The sequence below is a fragment of the Myotis nattereri genome (genome assembly GCF_964212035.1).
Source record: "Myotis nattereri genome assembly, chromosome: 1".
NCBI lineage: Eukaryota > Metazoa > Chordata > Mammalia > Chiroptera > Vespertilionidae > Myotis > Myotis nattereri.
Window position 1 is genome coordinate 76,254,647 of NC_138075.1, and position 20,059 is coordinate 76,274,705.

The following is a 20,059-nucleotide window of genomic DNA, read 5'->3' on the forward strand; positions in this document are numbered from 1 at the left end:
CATGCCCTTGACCGGAATCGAACCTGGGACTCTTCAGCCCACAGGCCGAAACTCTAGGCACTGACCCAAACTGGTCAAGGCTTGTGTTGTTTTTAAACTCTATAAAACTTATGTTTATTTTCCACTGCCAAAAGTGCCAAAAGGATTCTGCAACTAGAGACAACAGAAAAATAACAACAGCTATTGACAAGATAGACACAGCATGAAGGATACATGCATGATGATGGAATATATCACCAAGGCTTAGTTTTTGGTTGTGCATAGAAACAGCAAGGAAAAAAGACAGTCTAAGTCCTCTTTTGTGGAGATTGTGCTGTTGAGATTTATTTTTTAAATGTCTTTTATCAGTCAATTCCACAAGCCATTTTGTTTCATTCGTTCACTAGTTCACTCAACCAATATTTATTATCTTCAGAACACTTTGGCTGGATACTCTGGGTTGTTGTTTTTATATAGGATTAGCAAGATTTCCAAAAAGACTTGATTTTAATACCATTAAAAGAATGCCAACTGGGTGAAAAAGGTGAAGGAACTAAGAAGGACAAATGGCCAGTTTTAAAAATAGCCATGGGGATGCCAAGTCAGCATAGGGAATATAGTCAGTAGCATTGTAATAACAACATATGGTGTCAGACGGGTGCTAGACTTACGTGGTGATCACTTCTTAAGCTATATAAATCACTATTTAGTATACCTGAAACTAATATGTCAACTGTAATTGAAATTTTTTTTAATTTAAAAAAATAGACACATGAGAGGAAAGGCTAACCCTAAACATTACTCTATCCTTTTTTCCCTACACCTTCCTCAATTCCCAGATGTCAGGAATTAAAATCAGTTCACAAACTCTCATTGGCATATCCTATCTGTTCAACCCTTTGGGAATCAGAGTCTCTAGGGAACAAAACACTCTCTAAAGATCACAGACTAGATAATTTCCTCAAGAGACCGACAACTCTAGTGTCATTTGATCTGCCTTTTCACACCCTGGCCACACAGGACACATATACCTGGGCTTCCACTTGTTCAGTCTCTGCCCTGAGTCACTGTGTCTCTATGAAAGAGTAAAGCTCTTGCTTTCGGAGAAGATCATATTTGCAAACTTTTAACTCTTGGGGAAGCTGTGATGAGAAAAGTTGTGAGCAGAGAAGTGAGGAGGGAAGAGTAGACTGTAGAGTTGGAAAATATCAGCTTGCCATTCTCCACACCTCTCTCTGGTGTCCATCTCTTACCTTCCTTTCTCCTTCCCCTTGGTTTCTCTCTGGGCACCTCCAAGGCAGTGATGGCTCTCCAGAAGACACTTTCATTGCTTCTGCTCTCGCTGCTGACCCTGCTGGGGCTGGGGCTGGTGCAGCCTTCCTATGGCTAGACTATGTACGAACGATTCCAGCGGCAACATGTGGATTCTAAACAGAGAGGTGTCACCAGCTTGTACTGCAACACAATGATGCAAACACGGAGGATGACCAGGCCTAGGTGCAAGCAATTGAACACCTTCATCCATGCAGACATCGGCGCCATTAATAACATCTGCAGCACCCCCAATATCCGGTGCAAGAATGGCAGGATGAACTGCCATGAGGGTGTAGTGAGAGTCACAGACTGCAGGGTAACAGCAAGTTCCCCGCAAAACTGCAGATATCAGGGCAGGGGCAGCTTTAGGCGTGTTGTCATCGCCTGTGAGGGTAACCCCCTGGTGCCTGTGCACTTTGATGGATAGATACTACCCTGCAGGGGTTATGGCCCCGTGGTTGACCTTTTACTTATTCCTTGAATAGCAATGAGTAATGCATTTGAGCTATCTCAGGCTCTGCCTCCTCTGCTTATTACTCCCTTTTCTCTATATAATCCATTCTGTTAAATGCATCAAAGAGAAATGGAGACATAAACGTATAATGGGACTGGGCTTTCTGTAATAAAATGTTCGATAAACTCTTCTTCCTTTTATAATACTGGTCAGCTTAGCTCTCTCAAATCCTATCCTCTGGAATGTAGTCATTATATGTATGATATAGCATTTCAAGTATTTTAAGGTGCTTCCATCTCAGTTATCTCATTTTAATACCACCACACCCCTGTGGTGCTCATGTTGCTACAAAAAGGGCCCAAAGTTAAAGGATTTGCTGAAGAACATGAAGATAGTGGAAAAGCTGACACAAAAAATCCATTCCAAAAAAAAAAAAATCCATTTCAACTGGCTACTAATCCAGGGCTTTTCCTACTTCATCACAGGGAGTGCTTTAAAAGTAACTGCTTTTTTATATTCTCAAAAGTCAGCTGTTGAGGGAACCATTAAAAATTTAGGAATATGAACTGGCAAAATGAGAGCTCTGTCTGTATAATTTGACAACTTTGTTTGTTTGTAACTAATAAGATTAAGAAATTATACAGGACTTTCTTTTTCTCTTCACAAACTTTTGAATCACTGTGGTAAGTCAGAGTATTAACAACGTAGTAGATCATTAAGACTCACTCACTCTTCCTGACTGGAAAGGTTTTTCATGTTTTCTTTGCAATAAAGAACTCCAACCACAGATACCTGTGAAGATGGTGCTGTGGTTCTTGTGTGGAATTTTTTTCTTTTATCCTCTTTTAATCCTTTTCTAGTTTATAAACATGCACCAACAACTTAATAGCCTCATAAACTGGTCCTGATTGAAACTATTGGATCAATGACCACAACACAGAAATATTTATGTCATTTACTAAAGACAATTCTCTTACCTCTCCCTTTTCCCTTTGATTATTTTGAAACAAATTGGGGAACAGAGATGTATGAAGACACTAGAAGTTAAAAAATGAAAGTATGTATGTGAGAGTGTATGTGTGTGTGTGTGTGTGTGTGTGTGCACATGAAAGGATAAACTGAAAATATTTGAATTGCAGCCGATACAAATTATTTATATTTAGAGTGTGCAACCTGATTCAGTATACATTTGCACTGTGAAAGAATCACTACAGTCAAGCTAATTAACGTATCAGTTAACTCACATGGTTACCAAAAGTGACCTCATTTTGGATTGTTTTCAACCATTCTTTTCAACACTACTGACCATCATAGCTTAGCCCACCAGTTTCTTCTGACTACATATTGCTTTCACACCATTGTATAGTTAAAAAAACCATAGGCATGAAAATCTTATATAATAAAAGCGTAGTATGCAAATTGTCCCCTCGACCAGGCGTTCCTCAGGGAGTTCGACCAGGGGCCGGGCCCAGCTGGGGGAAGGGAAGGAGGCCTCTAGCCTGCGGCAGCAGGCGGCTGGGGGAAGGGAGGGAGTACTCCCTCCTGGTCAGCAGCCAGCAGCCAGCAGCCACTAAGGACCCTACCAGTGCACGAATTTTGTGACCTGGACTTCTAGTTTATAAAAAAAATTGTGAATCATGTTTGCTAATCCAAGTCACCAAACTAAAACTTAACAACTAACCAAATTTCGGCCTCTTCCAGAAGTAGAATTGTAACCCACTCAATTTGGAATTATCTGATCAGCACTGGTGAGGTAATTTGGCTGATAAGACCCTCTGCCTTCCCCTGAATGAAGGTGCCCTTGCTTAAAATAATCCAGTCTTCTAACTATGTAGTCCCACTGTGCTGGGCTGCATATCTGGCGCTTTGGCCAGGCGGGGCACACTGTGCTCTCTATTCCTAAAACACATAGATAGGAAGGTAGTCACTGCACTGATGCTGTACTGTGTCGGGAACAAATTGTGTAAACAAGGTTTGGTAACTAACTTTGTAGTTTTTTGCAAATAAAAACGCTGTAACTCCTATAGTCGGCACTGCAGTTCAACCCTTGCTTCGGCAGGGTGCTGTAACTGAAGTCACTGGCCAGCTTAATAAAGGCTCCTAAATCTTGATCTGAGTCCCTGGTGGCTGTCTCCACGGGTTTCCCCATAACATTTGGAGGCCCCAGCGAGATCCACTCCAGCCAAGTTGCCGGTGGACACCCCGGACGCCCCAGGCGAGGACACTCCAGTCTCTGTCCCAGGTCCCAGGGAGGCGGAGTGTTTTCCTCCCAAAACTGCAATCCGAAAACGACGAGCCACCTGGACCTCCAGCGGGGAGGTAAGAATCTGGTATCTGTCTGTGGACTCAAAAGAGGGCTGGACGCAGCGGAACCTCGGAGTCCGACCGCCCAGACGCTACGGCATCTGGGGGTCCTAGTCTGGGCAACCTTAGGTTGCATTTGTCTGGTTTGTTTTGTCTTTGTTCTTTGTTGTCTTTGTCTTTGTCAAAATGGGTCAGGGTCAGTCGTCTTCGTCGACCCCCTTACAACGTTTTCTTGAGAAATTTCAGGACTTCAAGAGACGTGGAGAGGACTACACCACTCCCGTTAATTATTTTGACTTACAGAAATTTTGTTTCATTAGGCCCACTCCAAGGGAGTGGAAGGGGAGCTTGATCACCTCCCTGGAAGTCAGCAACTTCCTCAGGCAAATTAATCAGGAATCAGTTGGACTGTTTAAACTCTCAGTAAATATCTGGTAGAAGTAAAAAACTCGGACTGTCTGGTGTATGAATGTAAGTGTGAGAGTCTGTGTGAAGCGAAAGCTACTTTGTGCCGTCTGGCTGTACACATGAGAGTATTTGTTCTGTTGTTTAATTTGTTTAAAGATAGGGCAAACCCTGCTTTCAGGAGAATAAAGTAGAGAACTTTTAATTGCTTTCCCCTGATGTATAATTTTGCTGTGTTAGGTTAAAATTTTAGAAGTCTAGTGTTAATTTAAAAGTATAAGGTTGCAACCCCAAGAAGTTTAAACAAAGGCTTATTAGGTTAAGATTAGTACATTTTCTCATGGCCTGTATAGGGTGAGGGAGAGGGACTGCTGGATTTTTATCATGTGGTCCCGAGACCTGTGACCTGCCTGTCCTTCCTGATAGATTTACAGTAGGTCGCTGTTGGGGACAGCATCTGCTCTGACTAGGGGAGGAAGAGAGCCAAAAACTGCTTCGGAGCAGGTGTGAGATGGGGTAGTGGTGGTAGGATTCGCTAGATAGGGTAGTAGGCTCTCAGCCTGCTGAGATAGAGGAGCCTTAGGCTGGGGGACAGGGGAATAGTCAAAGAGGTCAAAAGTGGTAAAAGAGGAGAAGGATTTGAGCCTCTGGGGTTTAATGTAAAGAAGGAAAATCTAGGAGAGAGAGCAGCTAAGGACAGAGTAAATGGTTAATGCAGAAAAGGGGGAGGGGCGTCTGCAGGAAGAGCAGGGAGAGTATTTGTTGATTTTTACTTATCTGAACTATGCTGGACTCAAGGCCGCAAGCTGCTACTAAGCACAACAGGTTTTTCTCTGTCCTGTTTTGTTCTCTTTAACCCTTCCAATACTAAATTAGACTGATACAATATAATTGAAATTATATAAGGAAACAATTCTTACCTGCTGTTAGTAATCTAAGAAATGCTAGCTGTTTACTTTATAGTAATCATTAAAGGATTGAGGTTTCTAAGAATAAGGAATTACTGAGTAGAAGGTCTGAGGCATAGTTATGCATTTTTAAAGGACATAGAAAGAAGGTTTAAAGGCTAATTTGAAAGTATAAAATTTATAAAGGTTGTATATATATTAAGAAGGAGAAGAGAAATGTTAAAAAGGAAATTAATTAAATAATACAGGCCAGTAAGCCAGAAAGAGTAAATAATTTATATTCTGCCTCCCTAAACAGAGGGTAAATAGTTATGCCAAAGTACTTAGGGGGGACTGATAAAAGAAATCCAACAGTTACTGTTTTGTTATAACTCTGGAGAATCCATAAAAAGGACTGACAAGGAAAATCAAAAGATCTTAAGGCAGGTCAGTAGCTTTTTCTCCTTATATAATTCCTCTGAAATTTGGCAATGCTAAATAAATCATGGCAATACATTTCTTTGCATAAATTCAATAAGACTAGTTTCCAATAGATGTTTTATTGACCAAAAACTTTGACTGGAGTACCATGTTTTAAAGAGCCCTGTCTGAGCTGTAAAGACTTGAAGCCAATTAGAGTGCCATGGAGAAAGCCTGGTATCTTGCTTGGTAGCCCTGAAAATAGCTGGGGCTGGAGCATCAGGCCCATGCCCTACCATCCTGGCGGTTGGTCAGAGTACAAGGGGAGCAATAAGGGCACCTCTGCATCCCTGCAGAACCCCCATGCACTCTGGGCTGCGATGAGTAGGAGGGCTACTGAGAAGGGCCTTAAAGCAAGGACAATGGGCCCAGGCAGAGCCACTGCAGGTGAAGAATTCACCTAACTCAGCAAATACTGCAGGCAGGCCTGATGGCAGCTAGATGGCTTGGCTTCCTGGCGCTATGGGGCACATTAAGATTCAATCATAAAATTCCAGCAAAGGTAGTCAGTTACCATTCTTGTTGTATTTATGCAAACAATCAGGCCAAATTGAATACAGTAAATAAATTAGTATTTTAATAAACAGAGGGATAATTTTAAGGAGAAAAGCTCTATTTCAATAGAGGTTATTAAAACTGAAATGTTTTCTTTCCTTCCCATCAGACCATTTGTTAGTTTGTCTCTGCCAGGTCAAAAGCCCACCTCCTTCTGTGCCCAGGCCTCATTGTCCCTCTGACAGACAGCAGGGATCTCTTGGCTCTGAGAGAAAACGCCGTCCCTCCTCAGCATCAAGCCTCTACAGAAGAAATTCAAAGTCCATTTTCCCTGAAAGAATTCAGAGCCAGAATCCTTGAGGTAATATAGTAGGCAGTTAGACAGACATGAGCAGAGCAAGGATGATGGGCCAATTGGCACTGCCAGATGTAACTAAGTCTTTCCACCTCTATGTATGTAAGACAAGGGGACTCCCCAGAAGCAAGAGGGAACTAGGCTGCAGATGACGCAGACCGGGAGGCTCCCCTAAAACCAGTGGGGCCTCTACAGATTCTCGTGACTCTTCCAGACCCTGAACTACCCATCTCACCAGCTTACATGGAAACCCAATCTAGAAAAGCTGAAATACATAACCAATCTGTACTCAAGTTCTTACAGGCTTGACAGTCTACCCAGAAAGCAGACCAGAAGCACATCCAAGATACTCTGCCTGTACCCGGTTCATCCCTTCCAATCTGGTGACTCTGTTTGGGTAAAGAAATTTGCCACCCAAGGACTGACTCCTACCTGGAAAGGACCACTCCCATGGCAGTCAAGGTCGATGGAATCCTGATGTGGCTTCATCACACCCGGCTCAAGACAGCCCAGGCAAAATAGAGAGTCTAGGACTCTTCGCACCCTCTTGAGATTACTCCTGGCCCTCATTCCAGGCCCTTACCTTATAAACAGGCCCACTGACTTTATTCGGCAAAGAATTAATTCTATCAAGCTTATAGTCCTCAGGGGTCAATATAACTCCCTTCCCATCAATGACCCAAAAGAGTCAATGATTTAACTCATGTACATAAAACCAGTGGAGAATGTGCTGGGCTGCATATCTGGCGCTTTAGCCAGGCGGGGCGCGCTGTGCTCTCTGTTCCTAAAACACATAGATAGGAAGGTAGTCACTGTACTGATGCTGTACTGTGTCGGGAACAAATTGTGTAAACAAGGCTTTGTAACTAACTGTAGTTTTTGCAAATAAAAACGCTGTAACTCCTATAGTTGGAACTGCAGTTCAGCCCTTGCTTCAGCAGGGTGCTGTAACTGTAGTAGCTGGCCAGCTTAATAAAGGCTCCTAAATCTTGATCTGAGTCCCTGGTGGTCGTCTCTGCGGGTTGCCCTGTAACACCACTCTCTTTATGCCTATAAAAACCTTCCATTTTGTACAACTCACCAAAGCACCTTTCTAGTTGCTAGATTGCATGCTGCCCAATTCCTGAATTGCTTAGTACAGCCAATTAGATCTTCAAACTTACTTGGTTGAATTTTGTTCTTTAACTCCTGCCCCCAGGGCCTTGCCATTCCTTTGTACCCAGAAGACTGTCTTTGTTGTATGAACCCTTTGCTCCAGGCTCTTCTCAGAGTGACCCCCAGTGTTCTAGATGAGGAGATAAACAGATGCACAGAGTAAGGCTGTCCCCCCTTCCCCTACCACCACTGCCAATCAGTTGGAACACTGCACTTCCCTCATCTATTCCTTTCTTAGCTCTAAGAAAAGGGAAAGGACCTGACTTTGCACTTTAGATTCACACACAAATCCCCATGGTCCTGTGAAGGTGAGTATGGAATCTGAATAGGGCAAGTTAGAGTCAGAAGGGTTGGTACTGAGCATGGCTGGGGGAAAGGCACAGAACAGTGGAAGGGGCTTGCTTGACCTTCTAGGTGGTAGAGTTGAGAATGCAGTGATCCAACTTGTAAGAAGCATAGACCCGAATTCAACTCAGCATTAATCTCACTAATTCAACCTCCCTCCCTCCCCAATATTTTCAAGCATAATTCATTGAAGCAGCTTACATCTTGGTCTTCTCCTCCTGTTTAGGCCATTTTGAGCTAGGGATAGGGTGCCACAAATGAGAACCTGCCTATCCCTTATTCTGTGCCTGACAGAGCACTGGAGACCCTCAAAAGTGCTCTCAGGCAAATTCCATTAGACTCTCACAGGTCATAAGGGAGCTACTAGTAGGCTCATTTGAGGACACCAATTCTGAGATACTGAGAATCAGGTTAGAGTTTCTGTAGGGCCGGGTTAACTCCTTGTGGTCACTGAGGACAGAGAGCTGGTTTAAAGGGGAGACTATTTCAAATATCTCTAGTCCCTGATTTTGACCAGAGTAGGTCCAGTGAGGGCAGTTTCAATCTTGGTACTTGGTTGCTTAAAACACTATTTCAAAACTTTATGATGGTATTCTTACTGGCAAATCAAGATCATTCAGCATGATAATAATTAGGAAAATGGCCTCAGAGAAGGCAAGTGGGCAGTCAGAAGTGCTACCATGTTTCAGGCAGGCATTGGGGAAGTGCTATGAGGAAGTCAAGATGAGATAAGCCCCACTTGCAGAGTCGGTTTTAATTGCAGCCTGGGATTTCAGGGAGCCAAAGCTTCCTGCTTGGAAAATGTTTCCCAAGTCTACTCATCTTCCACATTCCCTTAAAGCAGTGGTGCTCAACCTTCCTAATGCTGCGAACCTTTTTTTTTTTTTTTTTTATATGTTTTATTGATTTTTTACAGAGAGGAAGGGAGAGAGATAGAGAGTTAGAAACATCGATGAGAGAGAAACATCGATCAGCTGCCTCCTGCACATCTCCCACTGGGGATGTGCCCGCAACCCAGGCACATGCCCTTGACCGGAATCGAACCTGGGACCTTTCAGTCCGCAGGCCGACGCTCTATCCACTGAGCCAAACCGGTTTCGGCTAATGCTGCGAACCTTTAATACAGTTCCTCATGTTGTGGTGACCCCCAATTTCATTGTTACAAATTGAACATAATTAAAGCATAGTGATTAATCACAAAAACAATATGTAATTATATATGTGTTTTCCGACGGTCTTAGGCGACCCTCGTGAAAGAGTCGTTCGACCCACAGGTTGAGAACCGCTGACTTTGAGGAACTTATTAAACACCCTTGGTTACCACACCAGTTTTTGTAAAGGCAAACTAGCTCAATCCCTTGGGGACAGAGGGATCCATGACTGCAGACTATAGGGAAAACCCTGAGCCTCTCCACTTCCCTCCTTCCAGATGATTTTAGCTGTCTTTTCACTCAGGTTCCTTGCTTGCCACACCAGAATCCAGTGTTGTCATCCTTCAACTCTCAGTCTGAATACAGTGCAGGAATGGCTGTTGCAATGCCCACCTGCCACAAAGCACACTGGCTCCAGGCCAGCCCCAGGGCTCTGACTGCTCTCTGATCCCTTTAGAGGGGTGTTAAGCAATGTTTGCAACATTAATATTTAACACAAATCTGCCAGAGGACTGCTGTTGCAAGTTACTGTAGAGGATGAAAGACAGGAAGTTGGGAGCTGGCTAGAAAGTGGGCTATTTGAGAATGTCTTGTTTTAGAGCAGTGGTTCTCAACCTGTGGGTCGCGACCCCTTTGGGGGTCAAATGACCCTTTCACAGGGGTCGCCTAAGACCACCAAAAAGCAAATATATAATTATATATTGTTTTTGTGATTAATCACTATGCTTTAATTATGTTCAATTTGTAACAATGAAAATACAACCTGCATATCAGATATTTACATTACGATTCATAACAGTAGCAAAATTACAGTTATGAAGTAGCAGCAAAAATAATTTTATGGTTGGGGATCACCACAACATGAGGGACTATATTAAAGGGTCGCGGCATTAGGAAGGTTGAGAACCACTGCTCTAAGTAATTCTTTTTCTCTTGATTTTCTCTTATTTATTACCAAGCCTAGTCTTGCATTCTGGGCAACTATCAAAAGTCTAGATATGCTTGGAGGAAACTATTTTTTCCTTGGTGGAGGAGGGGATGGGATGGTGGTATTGAAAGCATATTTTACAAATAGTTTTATTGAGTATAATTGCATATTTTAAAACATACATATTTAAATTGAGCAATCTGATGAGTTTTGACGTACATATGTTAACACAAAAACATTCAAACCTGTAAAGAATTTTTGTGAGTTTATTTGAGCCAAACTCTTGACATATGCCAGGAAGCAGAACCTCAACAAATTGAGATAATGCTCCGGAGAATGGTGGGTTACATCTATATTTATACACTAGTGTCCCAGTGCATGGATTTGTGCACATTGAAAGGAAATTAATTAGAAGAAATATTTTAATATCACTATTCTCCTTTTCTCTATAATAGAAGTGTCAACCAAATTCACAATTGACAATGACAGATTGAAACACGTGTGTGATTAGCACCAGTGAGAGCTTTATATGTATCGCGCATGCACGAGTCAACGTTTATTTTTAAATTTCCAGTGCATGTCATATGTGCTGGCTGGTCGGTTGGATGGTCGGACTGACATACAGTCGGTTGGTCACTTAGCCTTTTATATACAGAGGTCGGAGGATGAGTTATTTTTATTGGAATTATGTTTCTCAGGTTGCAAAGTCCCATGCCCCTTAACACAGACCTGAAAGAGGTGTAGCTGGGGGTCCAGCAGAGCCAAAAGCAAGGTCAGTGTTCAGAGCCTCTGTTCTATGTTGCAGCCAGGCACAGTTCAGGATCAAGGAGAATCAGTCCATTAATCCATTGTGTAGAGACAACATGGCCATGGGCCACATGGAGGAATGCAGGAGAATGCACCCTGTGAAACAGGAGTCCCAACAAAGCTAGAAGGCCAAGGGCCAAGGGCCAAGAGAGAGGACTCCTTTGTCCAGGAGTTTAAATATTCAGGTTTCTCAAATTTGCAGTGGCCACGCCTACTCTGGCCACTAACTTGTTCCCTGGTGTGACTGACAGATAAACATCTTCTCACGTCAGTCAGACCTTACTGGGCATGTGTCCAAACTGCTTTTGTCTAGTCCCTTACCCATTGACATGTGGGGAACAAATTTGGAGAATGTTAAATTACAGCTATCTAGCAAAAGTGTATAAAGGGCATGCCTATATTATCTAGTCTTCCCTTTACTCCTTTTCTGTTACCTAATAACCATCCCCCCTCCATGCTTATCTTTTTTCTCATCCCCTTAAGGTCTTCTTAATTGACAATTGACAACAAATAAGGTATCATTCATCTGAATGGTCATAGTCCCACTGTTACATACCTTAAACACCAGGTTCTTGAGTCTCCATGTCATAGAAATAAGCACTATACTCTGTACAAGAACAGGCATATTGATTTTTTGCAGACAACTTGTACACAAGGGAGGGACCAGTAAAGAGAAGTTGAGCTATCTAAGGGGTTCTTGTGGATGGCTTGTACAGGGGCCTTGGTGTGGATGTAGGACTTGGGAATGAGGATGAGATCAGTTATCCATGATCAATAGTCACTTGGTAGTAGTTGATCCCAGGGAACCATAAGAAGGTTTCCATGGTCAGTGGGCCACTTGGAGGGCCTGTAAAATAAAGTTTGCACAAATATTCTAGTTACTGATGCAGGTTGCGGGTCCAAGGACCTGAGGGTCTGAGACCCACTGTGGGTTCTCAACTTCATACAGGAAAGAATTCAAACACAAGCCAGCACAGAGTTTAAAGTGAAAGTGAGTTTACTAGTGAAGCCATGAGACAGAATGAGTACTCCACAAATAAAACAGCCTTCTTTACAAGAATTGCTTCCTGTATTAGGCTCATTTAATCAGGGGTTGGATATTCAATAAGAGAGGAAATATTCAGGATCTTCTGGGGAAAGAGGTGAAGCTCTGTCAGACATTTTGTGTTCTTTTATGGGCTTTCCATGACTGATCAGGGCAGCTCAGGGTATGTTGTTTAGCATGCTAATGTGTTAAAATGATTGCATTTTGAGGATAGGGATTACCATTCTCAATCCTCGATGTTCCCTAAAATTAACAATAAAATTTACTTAAAGTTTTAAGTCTTAGTTAAACTTAGTTTTATGTTGAATAAAACTTGATATCAAACTTAATAACAATATTATTTATTGATAAAATTGAATTCCTTACAATTTACCTTATAATATCCATAAAATTAAATCATGACAATGACTGACAAACACTAATGTGTACAATGGCCTTGCATCTCCTTGGAAAGTTTGGGTAAGTCAGGTCTGTATGTTGTTGTTTTTAATTTTAGGCACGATTCCAGGTTCTCATGAATAAGATGACTTCTCAATTTACTCTTGATAAGGTTCATGCTTGAAAATGATTGTTCAAATAAATATGTAGACCTGTTTAAGGAAAGAACAGCAAACGCTAGTTTTTTCAGTTGATCATATGAGTCAGGAGTACTATTCCAGGTGTTAAAAATCAACATATCTTCCTTCTCCAGGTCTTTCAAAGCAGACCACTTATGCTGTGAACTAAGTTCACATTTGTGTTTCTCCAATATTTCTATATCAGCACAAAGACGTTCAAAGTTTGAGCTCCACAGTTCTTTGTTTTTTAAATCCAGCAATTGCACTTCAAAGTTGCCAACGTCAATATTAAAGGGAGAAAAATTTAATTCGGTTACAGTAGCATTAAGAGGTTTTTTAACAAAGCCTAATATCGCTTTGCTGTCTCTGAGTTCCTGAAACCTGTTGAGAAAAGCTTCCCTCATATTTAAAAGTGTTGTTTTGAAATAGCAAATGTCAATATCAGAATTATTTTCTTGGCGATGTTTCAACAGGCTTGGAAAGTGAATCAAAGTTCCTCTTTCAAAATCTTGAGTAAAAAGAGATAATTTGTTTTCAAATGAAATAGCTTCTTCTAACATCGAAAAAAATGTTTCATTTTATAATAATAAAGCCACCAACACAAAATAATTACAATTCTTAAATTGATGACAAAAATACCTGTAGGATTTGCAGCTGGTTGGAAAAATACAGGTAACTTTATGCTTCGAGTAGGTACTTTTGTCACACGCGCGCGATTTGGGGACACAACTAGCACTAACCACTGCACAATGAGACTGCTGACTGACTGGCTCAGTCAACTTGTGCATGAGTCGCACGGGCCTCCCCCACACTGCGTATCCCACTGCACGCCCGCGCCATGTCTCCTGTCGCCTGACCAACCCACACCCCCCCACCTCTTCTAACGCCACTTCTTCAAAATAGACTCACCCAGGCCGAAAACCGACTTCTGTGCATGGGCCACAAAGTTTCAATTGCACTGTACGCGCACGCCCACATGTGGTATTTTGTGAAAGAGCCACACTCAAGGGGCCAAAGAGCCGCATGTGGCTCATGAGCCATGGTTTGACAACCACTGGCATAGGGAAAGGTATGGGCGAAAGAGAGACAGAGGGAGAGAGAAGAGAGGGGGGAGGGGCTGGTCCTTTTTCATTTTGAGGGCTTCTATTGAATTTCCAAAGGCATGGGTTTTAGAAGAGGTCTCAGGGGAGGATTTCAATACAATCTTCATCAGCTTTTCAAGTGTGTCCTTTCAAGGTAGTGATCTCTACTTACTGATTGACTGTGCTAGGGTAAGAGATCATTAGTCATTGCATCTGGTCCCAAAGTCAGGATGTCATTGCTACTTCTGGTATTGCTGCTTTTCTGGGCCTGGAGCTGAAACACAATTGAGGCCTAGATGTTTTCTCTAGTTTGATGAAAACTCTCTCCTTGGTCAACAGATCCAAGGCTTTGTTCCTAAGATTATTAGATGCGGGTCAGAACCTCATTGTTCTGGGGGCTTAATGCTTACGGGAGCGGTCAGACAAGGGTCTTATGGGAGTTGTAAGATGCTATTCTCTGGCCTCCTTGTTCTGTCTCCCTCGTGACTAGCAACATTCCAAGGGATGAAAGTTCAGGGGAGAATCTGAACCGCATGACCAGTGATATGAAAGGTCAGGATGTGTAAACTGCATGACCAATGATATGCCAGGGGAGGAAAGGTCACATTGTTGTTGAAGTCCCACCATACAATACTTGTTTAAAAAATTTTCCCCATTGCTAGGAACCTGAGACTTTCTATCCTGGTAACTTTCTGTACCTGGCCTGTAGTTTCTACTCTGGTCATATCTGTCTAACTGCCTACAATATCAGATACACTTAAAGTTGCAGGGGTAAGGAAGAGCTGGGACACTAATATGCGTTTATCTGTGTACTGAGAATGTAGAATTATTGAAGGTTGTTTGATTAAAAGAATATTATGAAAATTAACATTATTCTTCATTGGATATGATCATTTCAGCCTGTAAGCAGATTCCCATGTTAGTACCTTCATTTTAATGTTAATTTGCCTGGGTTAGTCTTCTGGTAACAGAGTAGGCATCTAGACAGGCATGAGCAGAGCAGGAACCAAAGGCCAGAGTGGAAATTCCTGGGTGCCTAACAAGGGACAAAACTAGAGAAAACAAGTATCATAGGCTTGGACCATACCCCCAAGGTGACCTTTCCTCCCTAGCATGTCACTAGTCATGCAGTTTAGATCCTTTGACCTTTTATATCCTTAGTCATGCAATTTAGACCCCCTTGCAGGAGGAACAAGGGGGCCAGAGAATAGCATCATACAACTCCCATACAAGCTCTTGCATGACCATTCCCTTAAGCATTAAGCCCCCAGAACAATGAGGTTCTGACCCGCATCTAATAATCTTAGGAACAAAGCCTTGGATCTGTTGACCAAGGAGAGAGTTTTCATCAAACTAGAGAAAACATCTAGGCCTCAATTGTGTTTCAGCTCCAGGCCCAGAAAAGCAGCAAAATCAGATGAACCAACAACATGGCTGACACCAGGACCAGAGGTAATGACTAATGATCTCCTACCCTAGCACCAGTCAATCAGTAGAGACCATGACCCTGAAAGGACACACTTGGAAAGCTGATGAATATGCTATTGAGTTCCTCCCATGAGACCTCCCCTAAAATCCCCACCTTTAGAAAACAAATAAAAACCCTTAAGATGAAGAACCCAGCAGGTGTTCTTCCTCTCTTGAGCACACTCACAACTCTCCACACCCACTTTTGTCCCCAGGCACACTCTCTCTGGAGCATAATGGTGCCTTTCCCCATCTTCCCTCGTGTGCATTATCTTTACCTTTCTTTCTCCTGAGCTCCAAGGGCCCTTCTTTTGCCACTGCAATTTGTTTCTTAAGTCATGCAGCATATTTGCCTCATTTCTTCTACCCCTGTGACTTTCTAAATAAACATTTGCTTGCATTTCAGTTCTTTGGCTCTGAATTCTTTTTCAGCTGAACTCAAGGACTGAGGTGTATTTCTGACATTAACGTCAGGAGGAACTAGTACTCCTTTTTTTGTGGGGTAGCAATAGGCTCCCCATAGAACAGAGACCTCTGATTTGTCTCCTGATGGCTGTTTCTCTTCTTGACTGAACTGGACCCCTCCAGGACAGGACCCCATCTTTCTTCTCCCAGTCTTCACCTCTTCAGACCACTTTCCTTCCCTTTGGCTCCTGGCTGTGCAAGTCTGAACCTGGACCCTCTGTTGTCACTTATCACTTTTTTCCACAAATGGAGGTCTGAGCAGTCTCATGGCCCAGGTAAAAGATAACATGAGTGGAGCCATATTAAAATAGAGTCTAAGCAGCCATTTCAGAGGAACTGCTCTGCATGTCTTATTTTTCTTTATCTTACAAGCTGGTCCAAATCACTATAATTCCAAGAAGGCCAAAACTATCCTATTTTTAAAGACTGATGAAATTAGACTTTGAGAATGACCAAATTTCTAACCAACAAATTAAATACAATTTCAGGTGAATCTCAAGTCAACCCATGAAGTACAAATCTAACCCTACCTCATCTAGCACCAATAAATCTTCTTTAATACAACTTATGTCATCTTCCTCCCTTTTCCCTATAAAACCCTGAGTCCCTATAAAGGGGGAACACTATTTGGGTTTCTGCCTGAATTTGTTCTCCCAAATTGCAATTCTTTTGGATCTTAAAGAAATACTTATTGCTTCTCATTTTTTTTTTTTTTTTTTTTTTAGTGAACACCCAGGAAGCACAAAGACCCAGAAACCAGAGATGGTGATATGCAGTTGCAAATGTAGCAAAACACCAAGTTAGCATTCTTAGAAGTTCCACTAAGAAGGAGGAAAACTGAGGAGCTTCAGGCTTGGAGAGAAGGGTGAGATAAGAAAAATTCTGTCTCCAGAAAAAAAAACTAAAAACTTAAAGTTTCCTTTTTTATCCCCTCCTGCCGGAAGCCCGTCCATCCTTGCTGCTTGACACAGTCGCTGCAGGGAAGAAACATCTGTTTCAAGGGACCTGGCGTATATGGCATACTGTTCTTAATATGTTTGCTCCCCTTCTTAGTGCTATGTGTTTTAACCAAGGTCACCTCTCCGAGAAAGGTTGTTTCCCCACGTGGGGATTTTTCCCTGGAGTTAGGGATTAACAGGACTAAGGAAGGGAATAAATCAGTAAAACCCCTTAACTAAGTGCCAGGCTGGTAGTTAATCACTTTAACTATGAACAATCACTCTTAAGCTACATAATCTTTACTTAGGGCAATCTCCTTCAGTTACTTCCTTGTAGCTTAACAGAACAATAGAGTAGTGACCTTGGAATGGAGATAACAAACACCCTAAACTTTGGTGTAGAATGGATAGGATTAACATCAAATGGTATAAATACAGATGTAACAGGAGAATAAAGAGAGAACCTGGCTAGAATCTGTCTAGAGAACCTGGCTAGGCTGCTGATCAACTGAACCCTGTCTCCATGTCATTCCTTCTTCACCGACTCCGTCCAAACCTTTGGGAACCCTAGACCTGCTGGGGTTGGACCCCAACACTCTCCTGCATCCTCACTGCTGGTAAAGAGTGAGACTCCCATTACCTCAGAAATGCAGGTATATCTGACCACTCTCACCTGCAGGCTTCCTCCTTATATAGAAGCTCCCAGGGCTAAGAATTCAGTTTACAGGAGAAAATTAGCCATTTCCAACATTTATAAGTGTAGTATATAAAGACAATGACAGAAGTGGTGAAACTGGTTGGAAGTAGGTCCTTTCTCTCCCTATGACCTTGTCTAGCGTCAGATACAGCTGTAAACAAAGGGACAAATAAAATGACTAAGTGATGACAGAAGCTGAGTCTAGTCTGTTCAAAAAATGAAAGGGAACTTTGCCAAGAACTAAACAGACTCACAGGCCAAGTACCCTGGGAATCTGTGAGAGCCACCAGCTCAGGAAGAGCCACAAGTCCACAGCATGTAGTGAAGCAGGAAGACTCAGAATTTTTTTCTTGAGTTGACTCTGGTGGCAGAAAGGATGACTGGGAAGCAAGGAAACCTAGGGTCTACTTCCAGCTGTGCCACAAATTAGCGGAAGCCCTGAGCAAGCCACTTAACCTTTCTGAAATTCAGCTTGTTCCTCTGTAGAAAGCAGGGGTTACAATAGAACAGGGGAGGCAAATGGGAGGCATGTATATCCTTACTTCCCTCCTGCCTTCCGCAGAGGCTACTGTTCAACTACATTATGGCTTAGAAGTTCTTCTACAGCAGTCCAAATAGGCACTTCCAATTAAAGTTTGCACCCAAGTTGAAATCTAGTTATTTTATCCTAAAATCCCTTCTAGCTCCTAAATGGAAGGTCCAATTTTCCAAGTCAGAGAGGACTATTTTTCTGATTTAGTGGCTCACTCAAAGAAAGAATGAAAGAAAGAAAGAAGAAAGAAAGAAAGAAAGAAAGAAAGAAAGAAAGAAAGAAAGAAAGAGAAAAAAAAGAAAAGAAAAGATAAGAAAAGGAGAGAAAAGGAGAGAAAAGAAAAGAATATTTAACACTCCTCCTCCCCACCTTGAGGCTGGGCAGGGTCTTCCTGATGTCACACTATCCTTCCTTATATGTCAGAGATTTTAGTGTTTGGCCTTCTCCTTCTGTCAGTTCACCCATCAGGAGTGTCCTCTGCAGCACGCTTTTATCTAACCAGCCCACACTTGTTAGTACATGCAAGGAAAGGTCCTGGGACTGAAAACCTACTTCCCTAAGGGAAGGGCAAGAAAATACCAATGAAAGAGGCTGGTCACTCCAGTCTGGTAATTGATAGAATTCACTAAGGGAAACTTACATACAAGGCCCGTCTCGGGTGGCTGTGAGACAGAGTGGATCTCCAGGACACCTGGCAGGTGCCAATGAATTTACTTAGGCTAAAACTGGTAGGGGGATAATCAGGGATAATAATACATGAATGCTACCAGGTACAGAAATTACTTTACATGCTTGACCAGATCAGGACAATGGCCTGTTCCAGGAAGGAGCAAGTCACTGGAGGCAGGGGAGGGGTCTTGATTTATCTCAGAAAGGACATCAATTATGATCTGACAGTCTCTAAGGGGGATTTCTGGGAAGCAGCTCACGGGACAGGAATCATATTATGGAATAGTCTTTCTTCCACACTTAAAATTTTATGTTTGACATCAAGGAATCTACTTGAAAAGAGATTATCTCCAAAAAGAATTCTCTAAAAGCCAAGAGTCAGAAGAGGAGACATTTAATGATTCTACTTGATGCTCACCAAAGTTAGCCAGATTTACAGTTCTCACTTTTTGGCAGGAAAGCAATCACATTAACAGTAACCTGAATGGAGACAGCTTCAGGAAACCAGGTAGTTGCAACTGAGTTTTATTGAAAGAAGCAGTAAAGTGGTTCACATGGTTCCCACCTCACAACCCACCCCTCACCCTCAAACCATGCAGGACAAAGTCTCAGGCCAGGGAAACACTTTAGTGTTGGATAGGAGCCCTAACTTGAGTCATTTCCCTCAGTGGTAGCTAGGAGGAGGGAGAGACAGGTGACATGATGAGGTGGGGCATCTCACTGCTCTGGTCTCAGGTAGAGACCTCTACTGAAGCATCAAAGTGGACGGGCACGTACGGGTTTCCCTCACAGGCCACGATGATGTGCCTCTCTTTCTGGCTGGTTCGGTAGTCACAGTTGGGGTACTTGGAGCCGCTCGTCACACGACAGTCTGTGATCTTCATGCTGGAGCTGCTCTTGTGGCAGTTGGGCTGCCCATTCTTGCAAGTGATGTTTCCCTGGAAGCAAATGGCCTGGACATCTACCAGAGGCTCGTGCACGAAGGTATTCACTGGCTTGCACCGTCCTTCTGTCATATTCCGGCGCCTCATCATTTGGTTGCAGTAGTTGGAGTTGTTGCTGGGGCCGTCTGGGTCCATGTGTTGCCGCTGGAACTTCTTGGCCCGTGATTCCTTGCCCAGGGAAGGCTGGACCCACCCCAGTACTAACAGCACCAGGACTAGCAGTGGGAACAGGATGAGGGACTTCTCCTGAGCCATGGTAGCCTCAGTCCCCTGGAGGAGCCTAGTCAGTGAAGGGAGAGAGGAGGAAAAGCATCACTTTAGAAGAGAACCCCAGGTGCCATCTGTGGTCTCCCTGGATTACAGTCTCCCTTCAGGTCAGCCAGAAAGACACTCTTCTTCCTGCAAGATTTTCCAAGTGGTGCGACACTCACATGTACTCACCTCCAAAAGCATTTGACCCCTACTAGTGACAGAGAGGCGGTTCTTCCCCTCAGGGTGGTGACCTACAAAGTGACCTAAAATCTCAGGGGTCCTGTTTTTGAATACTGCAGGTTTTTTATCTAAAACTAGAGGCCTGGTGCATGAAATTCATGCATGGGGGGAG

The 20,059-nt window shown here is 42.9% G+C and overlaps 1 protein-coding gene and 1 pseudogene across 2 annotated transcripts; one reads left to right on the forward strand and one right to left on the reverse strand.

Annotated features, from left to right (window-relative positions):
* The first annotated feature begins 1,267 nt into the window (after positions 1–1,267).
* On the forward strand, positions 1,268–1,720 carry LOC308531625 (ribonuclease 4-like; annotated as a pseudogene). Its single transcript has one exon. The product of its transcript is annotated as a ribonuclease 4-like (transcript).
* A 17,522-nt stretch (positions 1,721–19,242) lies between these two features.
* Positions 19,243–19,710, reverse strand: LOC308533389 (ribonuclease pancreatic-like; the record flags this gene model as incomplete). The annotated part of the gene is made up of 1 exon (XM_081111373.1): positions 19,243–19,710. The coding sequence occupies one exon, from the start codon at positions 19,708–19,710 to the stop codon at positions 19,243–19,245; it is 468 nt and encodes a 155-aa protein (XP_080967499.1).
* Between the last annotated feature and the right edge of the window lie 349 nt (positions 19,711–20,059).